A 25,505-nucleotide genomic window follows, 5' to 3' on the forward strand; every position below is an offset into this window, starting at 1 on the left:
TATCCTGATGAAAGGTGCTGGGATAAAATTCTCACAGTCATTGTTAGATCTTACATTGGTGCAGCGGGTCTCGAGTTCCTCCTGGGGTAAAACAATGTCCATCCTCATGTGACCAGGGTGTGTAGGCAGTTCCAGGATGATTAACATCAATGTTTTTTTGACTGGTCCTCATATTTCTTAGACCTGAATCCAGTTGATCCAAGTGCCCGTTTTACAAAGAGACAGTTTTGCCAAAATACGGAGACAATTCATGGGTAAGTTCTTACTGATACAAAATTGTTACATTGTCATACACCAATGTCCCCCTCAGCTGCTCTCTAGTGGTCTCTCAACTATGACTCTCACCAAGCCTTGAAGAGCCAATGGTTGGGAAAACTGTCCGATAAATCCACTAGAAAAACGAAAAATCGTAACTTGTCTCCATTTGTCACATACAGGAATGACAAAGTTAGAGAACTTTGAGGAGCAGAAGCGTAGCTAGGGTTCAGCTAATAAGGGTGTGGACTCACCTGTCTCTGCCCCTGAAGATGATGTCGAATTATAAGAATAGTGTTGTGCGCTTTTACTTTGTTTTATTGTGCCATGTAAAATGTGAACTGTGTCATGCGGTTTTTAGTAAAATAATGCAACTAATGTGCAGTGTTGTAAGCACTGATGCTGGTGTGTTAGTACTGTAACGGTAATGAATATTGTGAGTGTTGGGCTATGTTCACACGTTCAGGTTTTTTTGCATTTTTTCGCGATAAAAACGCTATAAAAACTCATTAAAAATGCATACATTATGCATCCTATCATTTAGAATGCATTCTGCATGTTTTCTGCACATGGTGCGCTTTTTTCCGCGAAAAAAACGCATCGCGGTAAAAAAAAGCAGCATGTTCATTAATTTTGCGGATTTTCTGCGTTTTTCCCGCAATTCTTTGCATTTGCAAAAAAAAAAAAAAAACGCACAAAAAATGTGTCAAAAACGCATGAAAAACCGCGAAAAAAACGCATGCGGTTTTCTGGCAGAAATGTCCAGTTTTTGTCAGGAAAATTTCTGCAAGAAATCCTGACGTGTGCACATACGCTTAGGGTAAATATTTATGCTTTGATTACTTTTAAACAATTAAATCTCACTATATATGTTTGATAATTTTGTATTTTAGTATTAGCTTTATAAGTATTATTCATAAAAGCAATAACACGGGTGTTGTATGTGATATAGAGGTGTTGTTGTGTTAAGTTTTTCTTTGTTACAGAAGGCATAGAAAGCTGGGGAGAATCAGTTTCAAGGAATTCAGCAGTTTCCATAATTTACAACTTTGTTATTCCCAATTAATGTAAATACTTTTATACCCAAAGATGACAAAAGTATTCCCCGAGTGATACCTTTATGGGCTAACCAGAAAAAAATATATGTTTGCAAGCTTTCAGAGCACAGAGGCTCCTTCTTCAGGCATGATTACAAATTAATAGGACAAGAGCACAACATATAAGAGATTTTACAGCAGGACATTCGTCAATGTGGGGGAAGGGGTGATGCCTCCTAAAGATAAGCCAAGGAAATCAAATTAGGGATTTTATTACAAATAATAATAATTGTGTAATGATGAGGGTCAAATGTGCAGGTGCGAACCAGCAATCTGCAGACTATGTCCTGTTGCTGTTTGCGCAATCATGGTGGTTGCATTTATTTTCGGCGCATCTACATCACGCGCCTGCGCAATCAGGTGCTAATTTATATATGGAAGAAGAAATAGTTCCAGCTTCCAATGAAGGAAAACATTTATTGAAAAGTATTTAAAATGGTAAGGTATCCATAGTAACAGCAATGCGTTTCGACGCTGACAGCGTTCTTTGTCAGAGCTGCATTCATAATGATCCCAAAATGTATACTTAAAGACACCCTTGACCACACCCCCAGAAATCACCTGACCACTGATAAAACCAACCCCTCAGATAGCAAATTTAAACACAAAAAAACACACAAACACCATAAGAAATGCATAAATATGCAAAAACGTAATATAACATTCTAGCCTCAAACCGCCTGATGACTCTTCATGGTGAAACATGAGGAGGTTAATGGCTGCTGACTTTTAACTAGCATGTTCTAGTGTGATGATTAATGCTTAGTGCACAATATATATCCTAAAATATAAGGGTCCGAGTGCCCTATTTGTGTATTACTGATAACTCTATGCTGATTCCAGGACAGTATAGTTTAGTGTTGAACATTTCAAAGTCTGTCCCAGTCACCCCGCTCTCTCACTGGTACCTCCATCTTATAAATACCTGTAAATTTAATAAATGTGCTCCCCCCATGTTTTACATACTCATGTCTTGATAGGGGTGTCCCCTTCATGGGTGATGTCCCCAGTGTAGTCAACAATTCACCTTCTTAGTTCACATCTGGTTTTTCCAATGTATGCATGGCCTTGTACAAGACCCCTTGAGTACTGCAGTTAATCATGTTACTCACGGGTCTTGTAGTCAACTTTGGTGCACCAAAATATTTTATGTATTACCTGTTCCTCAAAAAACTGGTCCTTACCTTCAAATTACATGTAAAAGAGACAAGGACATCTCTTATGTATTCATCGATCTGTAAGATTGGCCAGTTCTTCTGCAGAATCTCACGGACCGTCCTGGCTCTATGATGATCAGGCTGATTACCTTGTCCTCCTTTTCAGCTTTGGGGATTGAGGTGATAGGTTGTGTTCCATCCCTCCCTTTGTCTTCTTTGTATTTTTTTTTTCTTAAGGATCCTATTGGGACAATCCTTTTCCAAGAATCTCGTTTGCTGAACCCCGGCTTGTTTTGCGAACATTCTATTGCCCAAACAATTCCTCTGAACTATCAGATATTGGCCTCTTGATATAACTACTGTGGTATTGGGCTTTCTGTAGATTTGGGTCTCTAGTTCCCCCTTGGATGTCTTTTATGTCATTAAGGAAAGGTAACATTTCTCTATTTCCCACAAAAGTAACCTTTAAGCCCAGAGAGTTTGTATTTAAAACTCCCACAAGACTTAAGAACACTGGTAGCTGTGAGGTACCCAGTCAGCCATAATCTGAGCTGGAGGAAAGTAGTTTACCGGATGGTCTGGATGGTCAAACTAGACCTAGCTGTAAGGGTAATCCATCCCGATCTCTATCAGCGGACGTAGACGAATGGTCCATTCTCTGATGTCAGATGCTGTGAGGTTGTGGCAGATTACTTTATTTGCAGGTGCGTAAGTCTCTAATACATAGACAACTGAAGGGAGCATGAATGCACTCACCTGACGTCGGGCACAAACCTAGGGAGACAACATGATGCAGGAGAGCGAAGACTGCCCGGATTTTCACCTCTACTATTAGGTAATTACTGAGACCATTTGTTGATTGGTCAGCTCATAGCCACGACTCATTTGATGGAAGAAATGCATCAGGACACACGTAGAGATATCAAGGGTATTGTGTATACTCTGCACAGCTGGGTACTGCCCTTGTTAGAGTGGGGGCTAAAGGGCAGGACAATATATGCATCCACAGGGATTAACAAGGACACTGACTGATGCCCCCTGATACTGGATGAAGCTATTCCGCATTTACCCAAGGACTCCCTGGCACCTACCCTTGAGAAGAAGATGAGTGAGAAAGTTTCTATTTGATTATTAAGTCATAGATGAGTATACAGCTGGTCATAACGTGGTTATACCTGATACTTGTTACTGTACGACTTACATGACAGTTTTGCGATTTTCAGTCAAAACATTGGAGAAGCGGTTATGCTGCTCTGCTGGTAATGTAATGTATGAGTGAGAAATCCAAGGACCTTGATAATAGAAACGTAGTCGGTTTTATTCTCAACACGTTTCAAAGGCTATCCGACTACTTCATGAGGAGAATCAAAAAAGAAGTTGTATAGACTTTGAAACGCGGTCCGAATACACCGCCCTTCTTTCCAAATACACGGCCCTGCTTTCCAAATACACGGCCCTGCTTTCCAAATACACGGCCCTGCTTTCCAAATAAACGGCCCTGCTTTCCAAATACACGGCCCTACTTTCCAAATACACGGCCCTGCTTTCCAAATACACGGCCCTGCTTTCCAAATACTCCGCCCTGCTTTCCAAATACACGACCCTGCTTTCCAAATACACGGCCCTGCTTTCCAAATACACGGCCCTGCTTTCAAAATACACCGCCCTGCTTTCCAAATACACCGCCCTGCTTTCCAAATACACCGCCCTGCTTTCCTTTCATCAAGGTTCTTGGATTTCTCACACATATATTTAATCACCAGCAGCACAGCATAATTGCTTCTCCAATGCTTTGCTTGATCTTTACGTTGCCACTATTAGTGCGGTCTGAACGTTTTGGAACACTTTACATTTTTTCTTTGTCAACAATGGTTTTATTGAGTTATAAACATAATAATACAGAAAGTTCCAGATCACATGAGTACAGTGATAGTTACAAAAAGTAAAAAAATGCACAATACCAAGCAACATATGAAAAGAGCATTTACTTCAGTTCTTGGATATAACTGAAAACAACCCATTACCCCAAGCTTCTTATTGTCCACCTAATGACCTCCCACCCTTGTTTGGAATGCAAACTGATATAAGTACATTCCCATTCTACCAGGGAAATGTGCCCTATATCCCTTTCCCATCGAAAAATAAGGACCAGTTTTTCAGTGCTTAAGAATAGACAAACTGTCTCTCTGGCAGTGCAAGGATTATCCAAGAATAAACATATCATGAAAACCTTCCCTTTTGGTCATTAACTTGCAACTCTCTGGTGCCCCCTTACCCTGCTGGCCAGTAAGTGTGTTGACAGAAGATAAGAAGGTGAGCGCAGCTGCTCTAATTTATGTCGAATATTGTGGCACATGATGTGACGAGATGTATATACACCACCAGTTCCTGATGGGAACTTGATAGTGACTGGATCAGGGTATATATATGTTCCTAACACCACATAAATACGAAAACCATGCTGCCACCACCGACATCTTATAGGTGGATCGGACACCCGTTGGTAACGTGAATTTGCACGGAGTATGTGGCGGATCGCTTGCAGAGCAAGAAGAACGAAGCTAGCAAATTTATAAGTTTACTCCAGAAAAAAACGGCAGTGTTTACAAAAGATACAAATGACACTACAAAAGAGACAAAATGCAAGTATGTACAAAAAGTTATGAAATAAAAGGGATGGAAATACAAAACTTACTAAATCTCAGTCACAGGTATGACGTGTCAATAAATGGGAGGAGAGGTCCCAAAGAAATGATCCAGTACCACAGCATGGTGTCTAGCTGTCTCTCCTGCTCTGAATGAATGCCAAAGATTGACGTTCTGGTTTATGCTTTGGCCATAAAGCTAAGACTTCCCACTTTGCTAACCTCACATATGGGCTGTTTTCTGGGAGGTACACTGTACCAATAACTGATTTTCTTCATATCTTTGGCTTGGAAGCTCACTGGCCAACGATATTGGCATTATTTTTCCCCCTGCAATTTTACCGTTCTTTAGAGTCCAAGCACGGTATGTCTGTGATTTCTGATGGCCCTAAATGCCGCACAACGCTGTCATCCATAACCCTAAGTGCCCAGATCCTGGAAATCTAATTTTCTTGTTTCTGGGGTTAATGTGTCTTATTGAATTTGACTTTTAATATTTTGATTATAAAACAAAGGGATCTTTGGGGGGAAACACATTCAGCTCTGCTAGCTGGCAGGCAATAAAAACTCACATTCCACACGGACCATTTGGTGGAAATTCACAGAGGGGAGAGAGGGGCTGCATGAAGGATTTTGGGCCTAAAGAAACCACTGATGGGAGGAGCAGTAGGCCAGCTCTGGTTGAATCCCAACAATGGAAATTAATTCATATTTTCCTAACAAAACATAGTAAAGATCACATGCCTAGCGAGAGCTTCAGATACCACAGTTGGGCATTTAATCCAGTCTCCCTACTGTTTCCCGAATTTTCATTAATATAAACTATATTCTCTTTTAGAATAATAGTATTTAGGCACTGCACCATTTCTAGGTGGAGTGTTGGGCAGCCAATGTTTAGCAACAGATTTTCTTGTATGGTAAAGGGTTTTTTCTATGGCCAGTTGTAATTGAGGAGAAATTCCAATATCACCTACACATCCTAAAGCACAAGATTTGGCATTCAGAGGCAGTCAAATGTTATCTACCTCTCTAACCAGCCTACCCAGTTGTTCCATAATTTCCCAAAAATGGAACATGACCAGAACATATAGACCGAATCTGCCCCTTCTTCACTACGTCTTGGGCACTGGTCATCCAATCTGAGGTTAATTTTTAGCATAGTTTTTGGAGTTCTATATGCTCTACGAACAAGTAGTAGTTGGGATCTTCTCTGCGCCACATTAATAGATACCTTTCCAGGGGTTTCTAAAATACCTTCCCATTCTACCAGGGACATTTGCCCTATATCCATTTCCCATCAAGACCTACTCAAAACCATAGGGTCACCCAAAATATTGGATAGAAAACATTTATACATGAATGAAATCAGGATTCTAGTTGTTTTATCTTGTACAACATAGTCCAGGAGCCCATTGGAAGAACTAATGAGATCGTTTTTTTATGTTCCTGGGCCTTAACTGCAGATATTTGTATAAATCAGAGTTTTGTAACTGGAACGTTTGTTTTAGGAGATCACACATACAGAAGTGTTCGTCCAAATATAACTGATAGGAATATTTCAGCCCTTCATTCTCCAAACCCTTCCAGATGACAGAGCTCCCTCAAGCCTGGATTATTCCATATAGTAGTATATTTAGAATCAGTCCCAATACCCCACAGATTTTTACAGGTCTTATTTAACCTTATTTATAAGAGCAATGGTCGGGGCGTTACTTGATTTGGCTTTGAGCATATTTGACTCTAGGATTTCCAAAATATTATCCCCCAGGAAGTTCCACAGCCCCTGCATCCATAGTCTTCTCCAATGCCGATCCACTGAAATGTTGAAGCTGAGAGCCCAGAAAATACCCCAATGTATTAGAAAGGGCTAATCCGCCCTGATCCTTGGGAAACTTAAACATTTTTTACATTTCTGCATAGATTTGACCTAAAACTATCTACTTATTGGTGAAAATCTTATCTAATGAGAACCAAATGAAATTTATTAGTAAAAAAATATTAAAATTTGGCATTATTAAAAGAGGAAAACAATCCAATATCCCATGCATGAGAGTTGCAAAAGTATGTGAATCTTTAAGGATTAGCAGATAATTTGAAGGTGAAATTAGAGTCTGGAGGATGGTTCACATTCTGAAGACCAGAAGACTTCACATTGGTGTAGATTGTACGTACCTTTGGTACGAATAGTGAATATTTGTTACTTTATTGTTCCATATGCACAAATAAAATACATTAACAAAGGTTTTCTGTCTTGGAGACCTGCCCCCAGATCTTCTGTGTGTGAGGTTGTGCGGATCCTTCTGTCCCTTCATGTGATCCGAGACAGTCGGGATGATGTGAGATCAGGCCTCTGTGGGGTTGGATCAAAACTCTCAGGACTCCTCGTTCTCCTTTATGTTGAAGATCGTTATTAATTACATTAGCTCCAAATTTATTTTGCAGCAAGACAACGACCCGGAATGTTCATCCAGTCAGATGTCTCCCTGATGGCATTGCTTAATGAATCTGCCTGTATTCCTCAGCATTAGGCCCCTGTCACATGTACGTGTTTCTGGTACGTGTGGCATCCGTTTTCACAAGTACTGGAGACACGTATCCACACTTACTGTACCTATTAAAATCAATGGTGAATCACATGAAAACATGTCCGATTTTTCCCGTTCGCATGGATGACAAGGGCCAATACAAGTCTATGGGTCCATTGTAAAATACGTACAGCACACTGGTGGCATCCATAGCACAGACGTGTGGAGGGGCCCTTAATACTGACCAAATACTCAATCCTGCAGCTGTGAGCAGGTTGCGGGATGCAGTGATGGACAGGAGGCAGAGCAAGGATTAACAATTTTAATGAACACTGGATTACTCCTCGCAGGAAGATAAATGGTTAATAGGGAGGTAGACATTTCAAAACGTAAACAGTGTGCAGGGTTAAAGAACAGTAGAAAAGGCATTAACAGTTCTTGTTGGGTCATCTTATCCTGTCAGTCGATTCTTAGGACATGGTGGATCACAGAGCAGGTGATGGCGCCCACAACAGATGGAGCTGCGCTTGTCTGATGAGATCCTGAGGGCAACGACAATCCGTCTTCTGGCAGCAGCAGTTTGTCTCAGGTACCTTCCGCTAAGCCCCTAGTCCATATACTTATGTGGCCAGGGAAGTGTGAGCCACTGCACTGTCTGAGCTCACCGTAGTCCGGCAGATATACACTGGGGAATTGAGGCGCAGATGGCGGTCCTGCACCCGGTCTCTCTTAGGTGGTGCTCGCACAGTATTCACGGGCCCGGAGCATTTGGCACCTCGCCAATGGGCACACTGCATGCCTCCCCTCACAGTCTCTGCCAGCGGTGACGGCAGTGCTAGGGCGCGGGCCTTTGCTGTACTGATACTTGCGGGCTGGATCACTCACTTCTCCCTGCTGCGCGCTGCCTGTTCCCGCCAAATCTGCCTGTTTCCGCGAGCGCTGAGGCTGTGTACCCTTAGCCACACCCCCTGCTTCTGCCTGCAAGGATTGGTCCGGTCCCTTAAGCTTTTCCTCAGACAACAGAGGAGACAGCCCCAACAGTTCTGGAACTGACACAGAACAGTTATATGCAGCACGGTCCCTCTTCTTAGGCCTCTTTCACACTTCCGTCTTTTTCCTCCAGTCAAAATCCGTAGAGTTTTGAAAAAACAGGATCCTGCAAATTTTTCTACAGGATCCTGTTTTTTCCCATAGACTTGTATTAGCGACGAATTGTGACGGATGGCCACACGTTTCATCCGTCGTGCACTGGATCCGTCGGAAAATTGCTGTCCGTCGGGCGGAGACAGCGTTCAGAGGAACGTTTTTTCGCCACGTCGGAAAATCGCTCAGCGACGGGTCCTGCGCTGCCCTTCTTCAGCTACAATGGAAGCCTATGGACACAGGATCCGTCGCTGACCGTCAAAAACAGGAATCCAGTGACGTATCCCATTTTTCTATTCTGAGCATGCCTGGAAGGATTTTCTAGTCGGGAAAATCTCTCTCTCTCTTTTCTCTCTCTTGTCGTCATTCTGATGGCCGCCAGCCGATGGAAGTGTGAAAGAAGCCTTAGGCTACTTTCACACTCCCGTATTATGGCCTACGTCGCAATGCGACGTTTTGGAGAAAAACACATCCTGCAAAGTTGCCCGCAGGATGCGTTTTTTCTCCATAGACTTGCATTAGCGACGCATTGCGATGTATGGCCACACGTCGCATCCGTCGTGTTTTGGCGGCCGCGACGTACAAAAAAAGTTCAATGTAACTTTTTTTGTGCGACGGGTCCGCCATTTTCGACCGCGCATGCGCGTCCGAAACTCCGCCCCCTCCTCCCGGGAACTCACAATGGGCAGCGGATGTGTTGTAAAACTGCATCCGCTGCCCACGTTGTGCTAAATTTAGCACAACGTCCGTCAGTACGTCGGGCCGACGGTTTGCGACGGCCCCATAAAGACGGAAGTGTGAAAGTAGCCTAACAGAGCCTCAAATTTGCTAGAAATCTCCACCATACTTTACTGTAGATGAATATATACTCTTCTCAATATTGAAATTGCAAAAATAAGAGAGAAAAGTCATAGTAATATGGAAATCACAGGATTGATAGGTATGAAAAATAAAATGGAAAAAATATTTTCAAAACATCTCATTTTATTCTATATCAAATATGAGTGTCACGTGCAGAACTCCCGGCACTTCCAGCCTCGGCTGCTATCCCGGGGGTTATTAATAATCATCTGAGGAAGGTTCTACTGTTTATTGTAGAAATCCTCAAGATCCTCTGCCACCAGCTCCTGTGTAAATACCGACCAATGATGAGCTCAATGGAGATAAGGCCAGAGACGCTGCAACCACTTTAGCACATTTAGGCCACACAGACTGCTCATAGTAGTAAGAACATGAGGTCTGGGGGTGTTTGTGGAAAATGGGTCCCGGGACACTTTCATGTTCACTAGTGAAGGCCTCTTCATGGAGAGATAGCCATACCACTGTTTACATGACCAAATCAATTGAAACTGGATTGAAGACTAAATGCCAGTCACCACCATAATCCCAAGAATAGGACAGGTGTGATGCTCCCTTGTGAATGACTCTTCATGGTGTGGCCCACTTGGTCTCATCAGATTCGTAGAATGGCACGTAGTGATTCATTTTGTATTCCATGTGAAATTAGATATCACATACCGAGCCTAGGTGACAATCGGGGTCTACACAAACCATCAGGAGTCGTTTGCACGACATTGGGCTACAAGCCGGACGTCCATCCACAGGTGTCCAGCGATTCCACATAGCTTTTCTCAAAGGCCATCATGGTGCAGAGCAAGATATCAGTGGAGGCTGTAATTGACCTTATGTGCAGTTTCAGTTGAACGGATGAGTCTGATTTTAAACTGTACAAATGCATTTAGAGGCATCAATGATGCTTGTAGAATAGTTACTGTTTCCCATAGGGTTCAATATATTTTATCCTCTCATTTGTTCATCAAAGATAGACATGCGGCCTCCTGGGTGTTCAGTAAGTTAGCTTCATATTTAGTTTCTGGCTTTCCAGCCTTCTCAAGGCTTCCTCCTCCTCTTCTGTCAACTCATTGTACTCAATGCTAGAACAAAACAGAATTTGCTGAAATTAGTGACTTTGTTTTGTGAGGTTTTCCTCATATATCTCAGATCTGTCAGTGAACTGATCATCTGGAGGATGGGATCTGTACAATCTTTTGTTTGTTTCCTACTCAACTGAGGGATCTCGGAACTCTGGAAGATTATATATTGAGCTTTGCGCAAGCTAGTCATGGGATAATCAGCACATAGATTGTTCTGGGTAGGCATGGTCTTGGCTACCATGATTTTATGTGGTGAACATACAGTACAGACCAAAAGTTTGGACACACCTTCTCATTTACAGATTTTTCTGTATTTTCATGACTATGAAAATTGTAAATTCACACTGAAGGCATCAAAACTATGAATTAACACATGTAGAATTATATACTTAACAAAACAGTGTGAAACAGCTGAAAATATGTCTTATATTCTAGGTTCTTCAAAGGAGCCACCTTTTGCTTTGATGACTGCTTTGCACACTCTTGGCATTCTCTTGATGAGCTTCAAGAGGTAGTCACCGGGAATGGTCTTCCAACAATCTTGAAGGAGTTCCCAGAGATGCTTAGCACTTGTTGGCCCTTTTGCCTTCACTCTGCGGTCCAGCTCACCCAAACCATCTCGATTGGGTTCAGGTCTGGTGACTGTGGAGGCCAGGTCATCTGGCGTAGCACCCCATCATTCTCCTTCTTGGTGGTCAAATAGCCCTTACACAGCCTGGAGGTATGTTTTGGGTCATTGTCCTGTTGAAAAAGAAATGATGGTCCAACTAAACGCAAACCGGATGGAATAGCATGCAGCTGCAAGATGCTGTGGTAACCATGCTGGTTCATTATGCCTTAAATTTTGAATAAATCTCCAACAGTGTCACCAGCAAAGCACCCCACACCATTGCATCTCCTCCTCCATGCTTCACGGTGGGAACCAGGCATGTAGTGTCCATCTGTTCACCTTTTCTTCGTCGCACAAAAACACGGTGGTTGGAACCAAAGATCTCAAATTTGGACTCATCAGACCAAAGCACAGATTTCCACTGGTCTAATGCCCCCCATTCCTTGTGTTCTTTAGCCCAAACAAGTCTCTTCTGCTTGTTGCCTGTCCTTAGCAGTGGTTTCCTAGCAGCCATTTTACCATGAAGGCCTGCTGCACAAAGTCTCCTCTTAACAGTTGTTGTAGAGATGTGTCTGCTGCTAGAACTCTGTGTGGCAATGATCTGGTCTCTAATCTGAGCTGCTGTTAACCTGCGATTTCTGAGGCTGGTGACTCGGATAAACTTATCCTCAGAAGCAGAGGTGACTCTAGGTCTTCCTTTCCTGGGGCGGTCCTCATGTGAGCCAGTTTCTTTGTAGCACTTGATGGTTTTTGAAACTGCACTTGGGGACACTTTCAAAGTTCTCCCAATTTTTCGGACTGACTGACCTTCATTTGTTAAAGTAATGATGGCCACTCGTTTTTCTTTACTTAGCTGCTTTTTTCTTGCCATAATACAAATTCTAACAGTCTATTCAGTAGGACTATCAGCTGTGTGTCCACCAGACTTCTGCACAACACATCTGATGGTCCCAACACCATTTATAAGGCAATAAATCCCACTTATTAAACCTGACAGGGCACACCTGTGAAGTGAAAACCATTTCCGGTGACTACCTCTTGAAGCTCATCAAGAGAATGCCAAGAGTGTGCAAAGCAGTCATCAAAGCAAAAGGTGGCTACGTTGAAGAACCTAGAATATAAGTCATAATTTCAGTTGTTTCACACTTTTTTGTTAAGTATATAATTCCACATGTGTTAATTCATAGTTTTGATGCCTTCAGTGTGAATTTACAATTTTCATAGTCATGAAAATACAGAAAATTCTTTAAATGAGAAGGTGTGTCCATTTGAGCCAGTTCTTTTTAGTGAGCAGAGCCAAATGATACAGCTCACCAAAAAGAGCCCGGCTGCCCGTCACTGGCTCCCGCAATGATCTGTGGCTCCTGCTGCTCTCCTGTCTACACGCTCTATGAAACAGGAAATATCGGCAGTGAGGATTATTCACACTAAGAATCCATGCTCTGACCTTCTCTGGGGGTGTATTCTGTATGTTGTTTCTCTGTGACGCCTCCTGGTTTTTGATTGGCCAGCAACACAGATATTTAAATAGTTCACGTCCCCTGAGAATAATCTGATACAGCCCATGAGGCTTATAGGAAAATGTAGATAAAAACTTTATAAGCTCAGATATCTTAGGAATGGCAATGACAATCATCCCAAAATTATCCCTTTTTCGGAGCAGTTGTCAGCCTTGCCGGTGTTTCTTTACAGGCAGTGCAAACAGAATAAGCCATTGCCTTTTCATACAGGGTGGTGCAAAAATGATCCCAGCTCTTTTTTGCTAAATGAATAAGCTTAATTGAATGAATAAAGTGCCACGTGAACTTCGTCTCCCATAGTTGTTGCTTATTCTCTTTTATACACTCACCGGCCACTTTATTAGGTACACCATGCTAGTAACGGGTTGGACCCCCTTTTGCCTTCAGAACTGCCTCAATTCTTCGTGGCATAGATTCAACAAGGTGCTGGAAGCATTCCTCAGAGATTTTGGTCCATATTGACATGATGGCATCACACAGTTGCCGCAGATTTGTCGGCTGCACATCCCAAAGATTCTCCATACAAGGCAGGATGGATCCATGCTTTCATGTTGTTTACGCCAAATTCTGACCCTACCATCCGAATGTCGCAGCAGAAATCGAGACTCATCAGACCAAGCAACGTTTTTCCAATCTTCTACTGTCCAATTTCGATGAGCTTGTACAAATTGTAGCCTCAGTTTCCTGTTCTTAGCTGAAAGGAGTGGTACCCGGTGTGGTCTTCTGCTGCTGTAGCCCATCTGCCTCAAAGTTCGACGCACTGTGCGTTCAGAGATGCTCTTAGGCCTACCTTGGTTGTAACGGGTGGCGATTTGAGTCACTGTTGCCTTTCTATCAGCTCGAACCAGTCTGCCCATTCTCCTCTGACCTCTGGCATCAACAAGGCATTTCCGCCCACAGAACTGCCGCTCACTGGATTTTTTTTCTTTTTCGGACCATTCTCTGTAAACCCTAGAGATGGTTGTGCGTGAAAATCCCAGTAGATCAGCAGTTTCTGAAATACTCAGACCAGCCCTTCTGGCACCAACAACCATGCCACGTTCAAAGGCACTCAAATCACCTTTCTTCCCCATACTGATGCTCGGTTTGAACTGCAGGAGATTGTCTTGACCATGTCTACATGCCTAAATGCACTGAGTTGCCGCCATGTGATTGGCTGATTAGAAATTAAGTGTTAACAAGAAGTTGGACAGGTGTACCTAATAAAGTGGCCAGTGAGTGTATATTCTTTTGATCCTGCATTATTAATTTTCCTTCTTTACTGAATACTACGAAGCATCACTTTAGGGGCAATGTCCAACTGTTCTTCTCTCGGATATTCATCACATTTACGTGGCTCTATTGCTTGTCATGCCAGTCATATGAGTTGCATCTCGGTGCTAATTTTTGGACTAGGAAGCATGTTTTGGCCTAATTTAAAATGTTTGTATTTGTTTTGGCTTTTTTGTTTGTTACATGAAAAAGATTTATATTGTTAAAGTTTAGGACGTGCGACTGATCTTTTTTAAGTGTCATTCCTCGTTTTTGAATTGATGCGACACATATCCGCCTCTGCTTCCTCACCACTTCCTAGGGGTAAAGGAGGTCAATGTGGCCTGCCTTTAGTACTAGGTTGCTGCCACGAAGACCAGTTGTACTGCTGCTAGCGTCTCTCACATTTTTTGGCCATGGTATAGGATGCTATCACGTCCATTATCAGTGCCATGTTTTGGTTTAACATGCATTTTGAACTCAATTATAAAGTTTGCAAACCTTTTTTATCTCACTTATCTAACTGAGGAAAAAAAGGAATATGGAGATGATAGGTAGGGTTCACATGACGGGCAAAATTTGTAAAGCCTAACTATTTCTGTATGCTTGTTCAATTGTATTAGTAAAACAGCCACGCAAAAAATAAACTTTTCTATTTTTAACAGATATTTTTTGTTTTAAAGTCCCTACCTCTTTAGCAAAGATATTATTACATAGGTATACGCAGATAAAGTACAAGGTGATAATAGCCAGCAGTATTGCTGTGCTGTAAACTTGTTAAATTGGACTTGTAAAACAGTTGCAAAACCTTATTATAAAATGCAAAAAAGGGTTATTTATTAATTATCCGCCTCCCCCACAACCAAAAATGCAATGTAATTCTAAAATGCTATGTTAATAAGTAGCTTTACGTAGGTTTATGCCAGAAACGTGCATTCGGCATACAATATGACCATGGGTTGTACGGTTGCTAAATTTGCAAAGCAGGTATTCAAAACTAAAAGTGTCCTTTTTTAAAAAAAAATTAAAAAAAATTAATGAAAAAAAAAACAACAACAATTCACTATGGCTTTACCAAAAAATGACGGGAAGAGAATCTAGGTAGATTGACATCCCACAAGCAATCATCTACAACAGGCCGCTGCATTCAGGTGTTGTGTATGAATCTAATGTTCTACAAGAAGGAAAAGTGGTAAAAAAAGTATTACCCGTATTTCTTTTATAACACTCACATTTTAACATTTCTGGACTGTGGAGATTTTTTGTTTGTCCTAAATCTCTTTTTTATAAAATACTCCGACTTGTCTGTTTCAGAAGCCAGGAAGCACACTGTAATGAGGGTCTGTCACTGGTCCCCTGGCAGCGTTAAAATGGCTGCCATGACTCGGTGCAAGACTGTTTATCAGATCACCAGGGTTGCTTTGGCCTTCACCCTTTAATTCCTGAACAGGGATCTAGACTTACACATGGGCCCATAGGTTGTGCAGGCTGGCAGAAAGAATAGTCTGGTAGCCGATACAAAATTGTAAGGCATGAGGGTAGTAAAAAATAAGGCAGAGGTAAAAACCAGGAATGTCTAGTCGGCATACAATCAGGGTACACAGAAGTTCACTGAAGCTACTTTATAACTGTCAGTGGACAGCAGTATTTCAGGGGCTTAAACTGCTTGCAGACCTGCCCAGGCCACATAGCAGGGGGCAAACACTGACAGAAGTTAACTTTTAAATAACAAAAGACCAGTGTCCATCCGACGCCTGCTGCCCCTAATAACAGTGAGAGCAGGAGCGGCTGATGGGAGTATAATTTATTATAAATTATTTTTTAAAAAACTGCGTAGGTTCCCCTGTATTTTTGATAACCAGCCAGGTGCAAAACTCTTAGCTGGGGGTTGTAATCCTCAGCTATCAGCTTCAGCAAGGCTGGTTATCAAAAATAGAGGGGTCCCGACCCCGTATTTTTTAATTATTAAAAAATAAAAAAAATAAAATGGCATGGGGTCCCCCCATTTTTGACAACCAGCCTTGCTAAAGCAGATAGCTGGGGGCTAGTATTCCCAGGCTACTAAGGGGTCATGGATATTGCTCCCCCCAGCCTAAAAATAGCAGCCCACAGCTGCCCAGAAAAGGCGCATCTAATAGATGCAAAAGTGACATCAACCCTACAAATATGAACCCCACATGCCACCGCTACAGGGCAAGTGGGAAAAGCAGGGCAAAGCGCCAGAATAATAGATGCGCCTTTTCTGGGTGGCTGCGGGCTGCTATTATTAGGCTGTAAGGGGCCAATATCTATGACCCATTACCAACCTGAGAATACCAGCCTTCAGCTGCCTGCTTTAGCCTGACTGGTTGTCAAAACTGGGGGGACCCCATGCATTTTTTTTTTTATTATTTATTTAAATAAATTAGGATGTGGGGGCCCCTCTATACTTGATAACCAACCTTGCTAAAGCTGACAGCTGAGGGGTGCATCCCCCAGCTGTGAGTTTTGTCTTGCTGGTTATCAAACATACAGGGGAACCCACGTCGTTTTTTCCCCCTTGATTATTTATTTACCACGCAGGCAGTGGCTGATGAATACTCCCATCAGATGCTCCTGCTCTCACTGTTATTAGAAGCAGCAGGCATCAGCTGATGGGAGCAGTAGTCCCATCAGCTGACACCAATGACCAGAGGTAAACTTTATACTTTATATGCATGCCCAGCAGCCAAAGACAAGGTGATTGCCACTTTGCTGAGAACCTATCTAATGTGAACACCATCTCTTATACTCACCGTAGTTCTTCTATCCCGCAGGCCGGATTGGACAGAGCCTCCATCAAGTCACTGAAGTGAGGACCGGACAGACGGTTACCAGACAGGAGAAGGGTCTTCAAGGAGCGATTATTCCTTATTCCAGATGCCAGCTGGATGCAGGACGTGTCTGGTAAATCATTATTAGTTAAACTGTAAGAATAAGAAGATGAGATGTGTGATGCTTCTACAGAGCATTAGCGTAAAATCTGAAGATTGTAAACCTGGAGAGAAAATGTCCCCAACATCACTCGAAGCCGTCTCTTGTGTACGGTGGATGTCAGGACTGCCGGCAGCTAAATCATGGCTCAGTAATAAATGGAATCCATGATGCAAATGTGTTAACTCTTCAGGTTGGTTTTGGGTACAGCTCCCCCTACAGACTAGCAGCAGTGCTACATTTTTGGTTCTGCCTAGGTACTTTCCACTCCTACTTTTCTGCAGCCACCATTAGAGGGAGCAAGGAGGCTGACACTATACTTTCCTGTTATAGGGTACATATATTACTGTATGCGCCGAGCTCCCCCTAGTGGTGTCTGTAGCCAGCTAGCATTTTATGTGAATCGCTGATGCAGTGACTTTAGAGCTCCAATCTCTATAAATATTCTGACAATACACAGCACAGAATAATGAACACACAAAAAAAAATATATTGGTATTCAAAGGTAGAAACACTTCTTTTTGAACAAACCCAATTTCTCAATTCTGACATGTGTCACTTTATGTGAAAAAACTCTGGAATTCTTCCTTGAAACCCAGTGATTCTGAGAATTTTTTTTCTAACACATTGTACTTTATGGTACTGGCTGGTAAATTTATGTCGATATGTTGTTTAATTAAAATAGAAATGTTGACATTTACAATTTTTAAACTTTAAATGAATTTTACCTTTCAGTACAACAATGCCCTTAGGTGACCTTAGTAACAACAAATGAATGGCTTCTCCCGAAGAGGATCACATTTCTGGAATGGCCAAGCACAATCCCAGACCTGAACCCAAGGGACAGTCTGTGGTGACACTGTACACAGGAGCTGCCCCCACATTTTGTTTTTTTTAACAAAATCTAGGGGATATAGACAAACACAACAGTGGAGGAGGCTCGTATGTTTCATAATAGTGAGATCACATATGTCCATGCCAGCACCGTGTGACACATGTTACACAAGAGTAATAGTGGCCTCAAAAAAGGTGAAGAAGCCTCAACTTCAATATCGTCATAAGATGTGTTGGCTCAAGTTTGTAAAAATGTTCAAAAATTGGATGGTTGAAAATTGGAAACAGTAGATTTGGAGCAATGAGACGAAAGTCAATAGACTAGGCTCTGATATGTGGAAATGGTTCTGGAAAAAACAAAGGAAATAGGGGCTAATGGATCAAGAATTTGAAGGAACTGTCAAGTTCAGTGGAGGAAGCCTGCTGATGTGAGGTTGTTTCACAGCCAAAGGCATTGAATACTTGATCAAGATCAATGATGGTTTCACTCTCAATGCTGAGCTATATGTGAGTCTCCTACGAGACGAATTACTTCGTACACTTGAGTACTACGGGCATCAAAAGGACAACATCATGTTCCAACAGGACAACAACCCAAAGTATATGTTGAGATTGACGAAGAAATGGATCAATGAAAATGAAGTAGAGGGGCTGGATTGTCCCCCACATTCCCCAGACCTCAACCCAATCAAACACTTGTGGGTAGAGGAAAAGAAAAAGCTGCATACAGACCCAAGTGAGGCGACCAGTGTGCACCAATATTGGGAACATGTAGAAAAGACCCGAGATCAAATTTAGGTTGACAAATGCTTGAATCTGATCGAGAGCAGCCCAGAAGGGTTCAGGCCGTGGTGAAAGCCAAAGGAGAATTTACAAAATAATAAAAATTACAATTTAGATTTTTAGGAGTAAAACAGCAACAATGCAGTGACATGACGAGAATCTGCATAACTAATCATATGTTAAATAGCTGCAAGTCACATTTATGTATGAGATAGCCAAGATGACGGTCTATAAGATGATGGTTGATGGTAGTCTTAAGTTCGAAGCAGTAGTGAGATATGGAGCCTGAAAGTCACAAGATCAAAATATTCTTACCCTTTTGCTCATCAGTGTTCTTTTTTCTGCTGACAGAGCCATGCTGGGGCTCATTTTTTGTGGATATGTTGATGTTTTCAGGTATATAATCTGGTTTCTTTTATATATAACTGTTTGATCTCTTTTATTCCATTTTTTCTGTGTGTCAGTATGCTACAAATGTGACATTTTTTGGGTGTTTTGTTTATTTATTTTTACGGTGTTCATCGTGGCCCCAAGGCCATTACTTGGTCTCAGGTGGCCGTGGCAATATTAGTCTGAAATGTGTCTGCATTTATATGAGAAGTATCATTTACACTCCAGTTTGTAACGGCTTCTCGAAAAGTCTGTGCCTCTTTTGTCCCAACTCCTTTCTCCTACCACTTCCATCCTGGCTGTCTTTGCTGCAGCAGAGATGTTATCCAACTTTGATATACACACATTCCCACCTATTATTACAGCAAATTTGTAATTGCTAATTATTGACATTTATGGATTCAACTGTATCTGGAGTCAAAACTTTTGCTTATACTCACCGTATCTCTTCTATGCCGCAGCCTGGACTGGACAGCGCCTCCATTAAGTCACTGAAGTGAGGACCAGACAGTCGGTTACCAGACAGGTCAAGAATTCTCAGGGACCTGTTATTCCTTATTCCATGTGCCAACTGGATGCAGGAATCTCCAGTTAGCTTATTAAAATCCATACTATAAGGATAAGAAGATGAGATGAGATGATGGTGATGCGTCCACAGAACATTAGTATAAAACCTGTAGATTGTGAATGTAGAGCTATAATGTCCCCGACCGTTAGCAACATCCATCAATGTCATCACTAAAAGGTGCCTCTTGTGTGGAGTGGATGTCAGGATTAACAGCAGCTATATGATATGTCCACTAACACCAAAAATCATATTCCAGAGAAATCCCTGAATAATGTAAGAGGATAATTTTTGGACAGTTAGATGGGAAATGTTTAAGAACATCCTAAATAGGCATTGTAAGCGGCTTATACCTTGTGGGAATAAAAGACAATAAGATGGGCAATTAAAAGTAAAAAGAAAGCATTTAAACTACTAAAGCAGGATGGCACCATTGAAGCTCTAAAAAACTATAGGGAGAAAAATACTTTTATCTAAAAAACTAATTAAAGGAAACAGAGAAGCACATTGCTAAGGAGAGTAAAACTAACCCCAAATCTGTTCTTCAACTATATCAATACAATCAATAGTAAAAGGATCAAAAGTGAAAGTGTAGGCCTCTTAAAGAATTGTGAGGAAAGAATGGTTGTAGATGACGAGGAAAAAGCTAATATAATAAACATTTCTCCACCATAGAAAATAAAATGCTAGGTGAAATGCCGAGAGACAAAGAAAACCCAATATTAATGGTCACCACTCGAACCTAAGAAGAGGTGCGAAACCGGCTAAATAAGATTAAAATAGATAAATCTCCGGGTCCGGATGGCATACACCTACGAGTACTAAGAGAACTAAGTAATGTAATAGATAAACCATTATTTCTTATATTTAGGGACTATATAGCGACGGGGTCTGTTCCACAGGACTGGCGCATAGCAAATGTGGTACCAATATTCAAAAAGGGCTCTAAAAGTGAACCTGGAAATTATAGGCCAGTAAGTCTAATATCTATTGTTGGTAGAATATGTGACGGGTTTAAGAGGGACGTTATTCTGGATTATCTCAATGAGAATAACTGTTTAACTCCATATCAGCATGGGTTTATGAGAAATCAGTCCCGTAAAACCAATCTAATCAGTTTTTATGAAGAGGTAAGCTATAGGCTGGACCACGGTGAGTCATTGGACGTGGAATATCTTGATGTTTCCAAAGTGTTTGATACCGTACCACACAAGAGGTTGGTACACAAAATGAGAATGCTTGGTCTGGGGGAAAATGTGTGTAAATGGGTTAGTAACTGGCTTAGTGATAGAAAGCAGAGGGTGGTTATGAATGGTATAGTCTCTAACTGGGTCGCTGTGACCAGTGGGGTACCGCAGGGGTCGGTATTGGGACCTGTTCTCGTCAACATATTTATTAATGATCTGGTAGAAGGTTTACACAGTAAAATATTGATATTTGCAGATGATACAAAACTATGTAAAGCAGTCAATACAAGAGAAGATAGTATTCTGCTACAGATGGATCTGGATAAGTTGGAAACTTGGGCTGAGAGGTGGCAGATGAGGTTTAACAATGATAAATGTAAGGTTATACACATGGGAAGAATGAATCAATATCACCATTACACACTGAACGGGAAACCACTGGGTAAATCTGACAGGGAGAAGGACTTGGGGATCCTAGTTAATGATAAACGTACCTGGAGCAGCCAGTGCCAGGCAGCAGCTGCCAAGGCAAACAGGATCATGGGGTGCATTAAAAGAGGTCTGGATACACATGATGAGAGCATTATACTGCCTCTGTACAAATCCCTGGTTAGACCGCATATGGAGTACTGTGTACAGTTTTGGGCACCGGTGCTCAGGAAGAACATAATGGAACTAGAGCGAGTACAAAGGAGGGCAACAAAATTAATAAAGGGGATGGGAGAACTACAATACCCAGAGAGATGATCAAAATTAGGATTAGTTCGTCTAGAAAAAAGACGACATCTAATAACCATGTATAAGTATATAAGGGGACAATACAAATAACTCTCCAAGGATCTGTTTACACCAAGAAAGGTGACGGTCACAAGGGGGCATTCTCTTCATCTGGAGGAGAGAAGGTTTTTCCACCAACATAGAAGAGGATTATTTACTGTTAGGGCAGTGAGAATCTGGAATTCCTTGCCTGAGGAGGTGGTGATGGTGAACTCAGTCGAGGGGTTCAAGAGAGGCTTGAATGTCTTCCTGGAGCAGAACAATATTGTATCTTACAGTTATTAGGTTCTTTAGAAGGATGTAGATCTGAGGATTTATTTTGACGGAATATAGGCTGAACTGGATGGACAAATGTCTTTTTTTGGCCTTGCTAACTATGTTACTGTCACGATAGGCCTGGTGAGTAATCTGGGACCAGGGGCACCTTCCCTGGCCGTAGCACTAGGGAGCGCCCTAGCTCGCACTGTTCCCTGGGATACCTCAGATGTCAAGGATGCCGGGGCCTCCGCCCTTGCCCTGTCTCCTAGCTGCAGTCCTGCGTCTGTCCCCTTCCCCCACCCGGGAAAGAGAGGTGCAACCGTGTACCGCAGTACACCAACCCGACAGACAGGGGAACAAAGACAAGGGTAAAAGAAAATTCCACTCACACAAAATATACTCTCACAAATAACAGAGATGTTCACCAGGGAGTGAAGGAAGGTGGAAGAAAATAAGGCAGGTTAGGATGAGGAATTTCCAAGCGTACAAACCAAGCAACAGTCGCACACTAAACTCCTCCAGATCTCCAGACACCAGCTCCTCACTCTCCAGGTCTATGCAGCAAGTGCTATCTCAGACAAGGACCTGGCCAGAAGGCCTAGCTTTTTAAAACAAACACATTTAATACACTGGAGAAGTGCTTCTTTTTAGCGGTCTTCTGGCACTGCTCTGTTGCGGTAACTCTGTGATAGTTACTATGTTATTATGTTACCAGATATAAAGCCTTTGTAATTGCCTAATAATTTAGTGATTAGCAAACCATTTGCAAACTCCAAAAAAGGAAAAAAAAATTCCCACTGCTGGTTGAGAAGCCATAGGTTTTCCATGTTCAAAACAGTACAACTGTTTGATCTCTAGGGTAAAAGGGATACATTTTGGACAGCCTGGTAAAAAGCCTTTGTAAATTTCTAATAATTTTCTGATTAGTAAACCAGTTGTGTATCCCAAAAGTGAATATTTTTTTCACTTGTAATTGGGAGGCCATAACTTCTTCACATGACAAACTATACAGTACACGTGTTTTGTCTGCCTAATTAAACAGATAAGATTTAGGATGGCTTATGAAAAATCAATCACTTCTTCATTTAGCAAAGTGCAAAGTTCTTTTTCCTCACCCAATAGGGATAAAAGTTGCACCCAACCTTGTAAAACTGCCATGGCTTCTTCTATGTGCATTACCTTTTTAAACTGCTTATACAATTTAGGTAGCTAAAAAAGTCCAATACTCATGTGTGTTGTTAAATATGCTGTTGGTTACCTCTGGTTACCATCCGATTTCCTCTAGCAAATTAGGTTATAGTAATTTGCACCTTTTAAAATGCTGCGTTTGCATTACAGAGCTTAAAATGTGTTAAATTGACTCCAATGGGAACTCACAGTGTTCTACACATATTTTCCAAGCAATTAGAGAATTTTTAATTATGCTATTCATACAAATGTATTCACCGCAAATCAAATTACTTTGGTAAATTCATCAAAGACCGTAAATTTGAATTTAAAAATATCCATTGTTCTTCCAGTGGGATGAGTGTGACATTTTTCACTGATGAAACTTCTGCATTCTATAGTCCCGCCGGACACTTTTTCACTTGTCTTCTTGTCTTGGTATTAATTGTTGGAGAAGCTTTCTCTGCTTGATCTAAGTGTCAATAGTGAGTCCATTACAGCATTCAGTGGAGGGAAAGTGTCCTATGAAGAACATAGAGGAGTTTGCCACAGTGACTGGACTAAATCGAGGCTGGACAGACATCTATCTGGGATGATTTAGTGAATCCTTCTTTGAGCAGGGGGTTGGACCAGATGAACAAGGAGATCCCTTCCAACGCTATCATTCTATGATTCTGTGATTTTATGACTGTAAGTATTGTCGTGAAGTAATGTCATGTCATTGTGCTGTGATACTGGTCCCTGATTTTGTAAAGTATTTTTTTCTTCTATTTGTGCACTTGGACATAAAACCCTCTGGCACATAACGCATGTGGTGCACACCCAGCTAAGTTGCCATCTCTGAACATCTGCTGTATTCCTTGTGTTTTTACTCCTCTAGATCTGCTCTTAATGAACTTCAGACTATGCTCAAAAATTATCTATATTTTGTCTTCCTCACAGAAAATCTCCAACAAATGACATTTCCTACACCATTCATTTCATGACAAAGTGAGGGGAAGACGAGACAGTCAGTAATAGAGATGTCACAACAAGGTGCAGTCAGCAGCTTCTCTCATACACATAACAGTGGTAAGGAGAAGAAAATAGAAAAAATCCATGTATAACTTTTCCTGTACATCTCTGTCCTGTACACATCTCTTATACTCACATATCTCCTCCTGTACACGTCTCTTATACTCACATATCTCCTCCTGTACACGTCTCTTATACTCGCACGTCTCCATCCTGTACACATCTCTTATACTCGCACGTCTCCGTCCTGTACACGTCTCTTATACTCGCACGTCTCCTCCTGTACACGTCTCTTATACTCACACGTCTCCTTGTGTACACGTCTCTTATACTCGCACGTCTCCTCCTGTACACGTCTCTTATACTCGCACGTCTCCTTGTGTACACGTCTCTTATACTCGCACGTCTCCGTCCTGTACACGTCTCTTATACTCGCACGTCTCTGTTATGATCCGGTGGTAGGATCTCAAACTGACCTGACACATATACCCTGAATATATAGGACAAGTTCTGGGGATGTGGAAGCTATACTGACCGCAATCCTGATCCTATCCAAACACACTAAAGGCAGCTGTGGAACGTTACCTGAAAACCTAGACGTCTCGTCACAGCCTGAGAAACTGACTGCCCCTAGAGAGAAAGCAAAGACCTCACTTGCCTCAGAGAAATATACCCCAAAGTTTTAGATAGCCCCCCACAAATAATAACGGTGAGTTAAGGGGAAAACACAAACGTAGAGATGAAACAGGTTTAGCAAATGAGGCCCGCTAATACTAGATAGGCAGAAAATAGATAGGTGTCTGTGCGGTCAGCACAAAAACTATCAAAAATAAACCACGCAGAGATTACAAGAACCCCCACACCGACTCACGATGTGAGGGGCGCACTCTGCACCCCAGAACTAACCAGCAAGCAAAAAATCACATAAAAGCAAGCTGGGCTGAACTCATCAAATACTGAGAAACGTTTTCAAGGAAATAATGAGAAAATGAACAAGCAAACTTAGCTTCTCCTAGCAGGAGACTGGTCACAAGGAATATTCAGGAGAGCACAGAATCAGGACTGAATACACCGACAGCAGGCGACAAGTAAAGGTCGAGGTGAGTTAAATAGGCCCAGCCTAGCAGGAAATGAAACAGCTGAGCCCAGCCAAGACCAGCCATATCGCTAAAGGCCACCAGAGGGGGCCCAAGAACAAACTCACACAGTACCACTCATGCCCGAGAACGGAATTCACAACACATCTCCTCCTGTACACGTCTTTTATACTCGCACGTCCTTGTCCTGTACACGTCTCTTATAGTCGCACGTCTCCGTCCTGTACACGTCTCTTATACTCGCACGTCTCCTCCTGTACACGTCTCTTATACTCACACGTCTCCTCCTGTACACGTCTCTTATACTCACACATCTCCGTCCTGTACACATCTCTTATACTCAC

At 42.0% G+C, this 25,505-nt stretch overlaps 1 protein-coding gene across 1 annotated transcript in view; it reads right to left on the reverse strand.

The window, feature by feature from the left end:
• Nucleotides 1-7,987: 7,987 nt before the first annotated feature.
• The window catches only part of LOC143783098 (NACHT, LRR and PYD domains-containing protein 12-like), a 173,728-nt gene continuing 156,210 nt past the window's right edge, over nt 7,988-25,505 (reverse strand). Inside the window, exons 10-12 of the mRNA XM_077271350.1 lie at nt 19,537-19,707; nt 16,912-17,082; nt 7,988-10,756 (exon numbers count right to left, since the gene is read on the reverse strand). Coding sequence (XP_077127465.1) covers nt 10,669-10,756; nt 16,912-17,082; nt 19,537-19,707 — 430 coding nt within the window. The 3' untranslated portion in view covers nt 7,988-10,668. The remainder of the gene's footprint in view (nt 10,757-16,911; nt 17,083-19,536; nt 19,708-25,505) is intronic.

This window comes from Ranitomeya variabilis, chromosome 6, assembly GCF_051348905.1.
Source record: "Ranitomeya variabilis isolate aRanVar5 chromosome 6, aRanVar5.hap1, whole genome shotgun sequence".
Classification (NCBI taxonomy): domain Eukaryota; kingdom Metazoa; phylum Chordata; class Amphibia; order Anura; family Dendrobatidae; genus Ranitomeya; species Ranitomeya variabilis.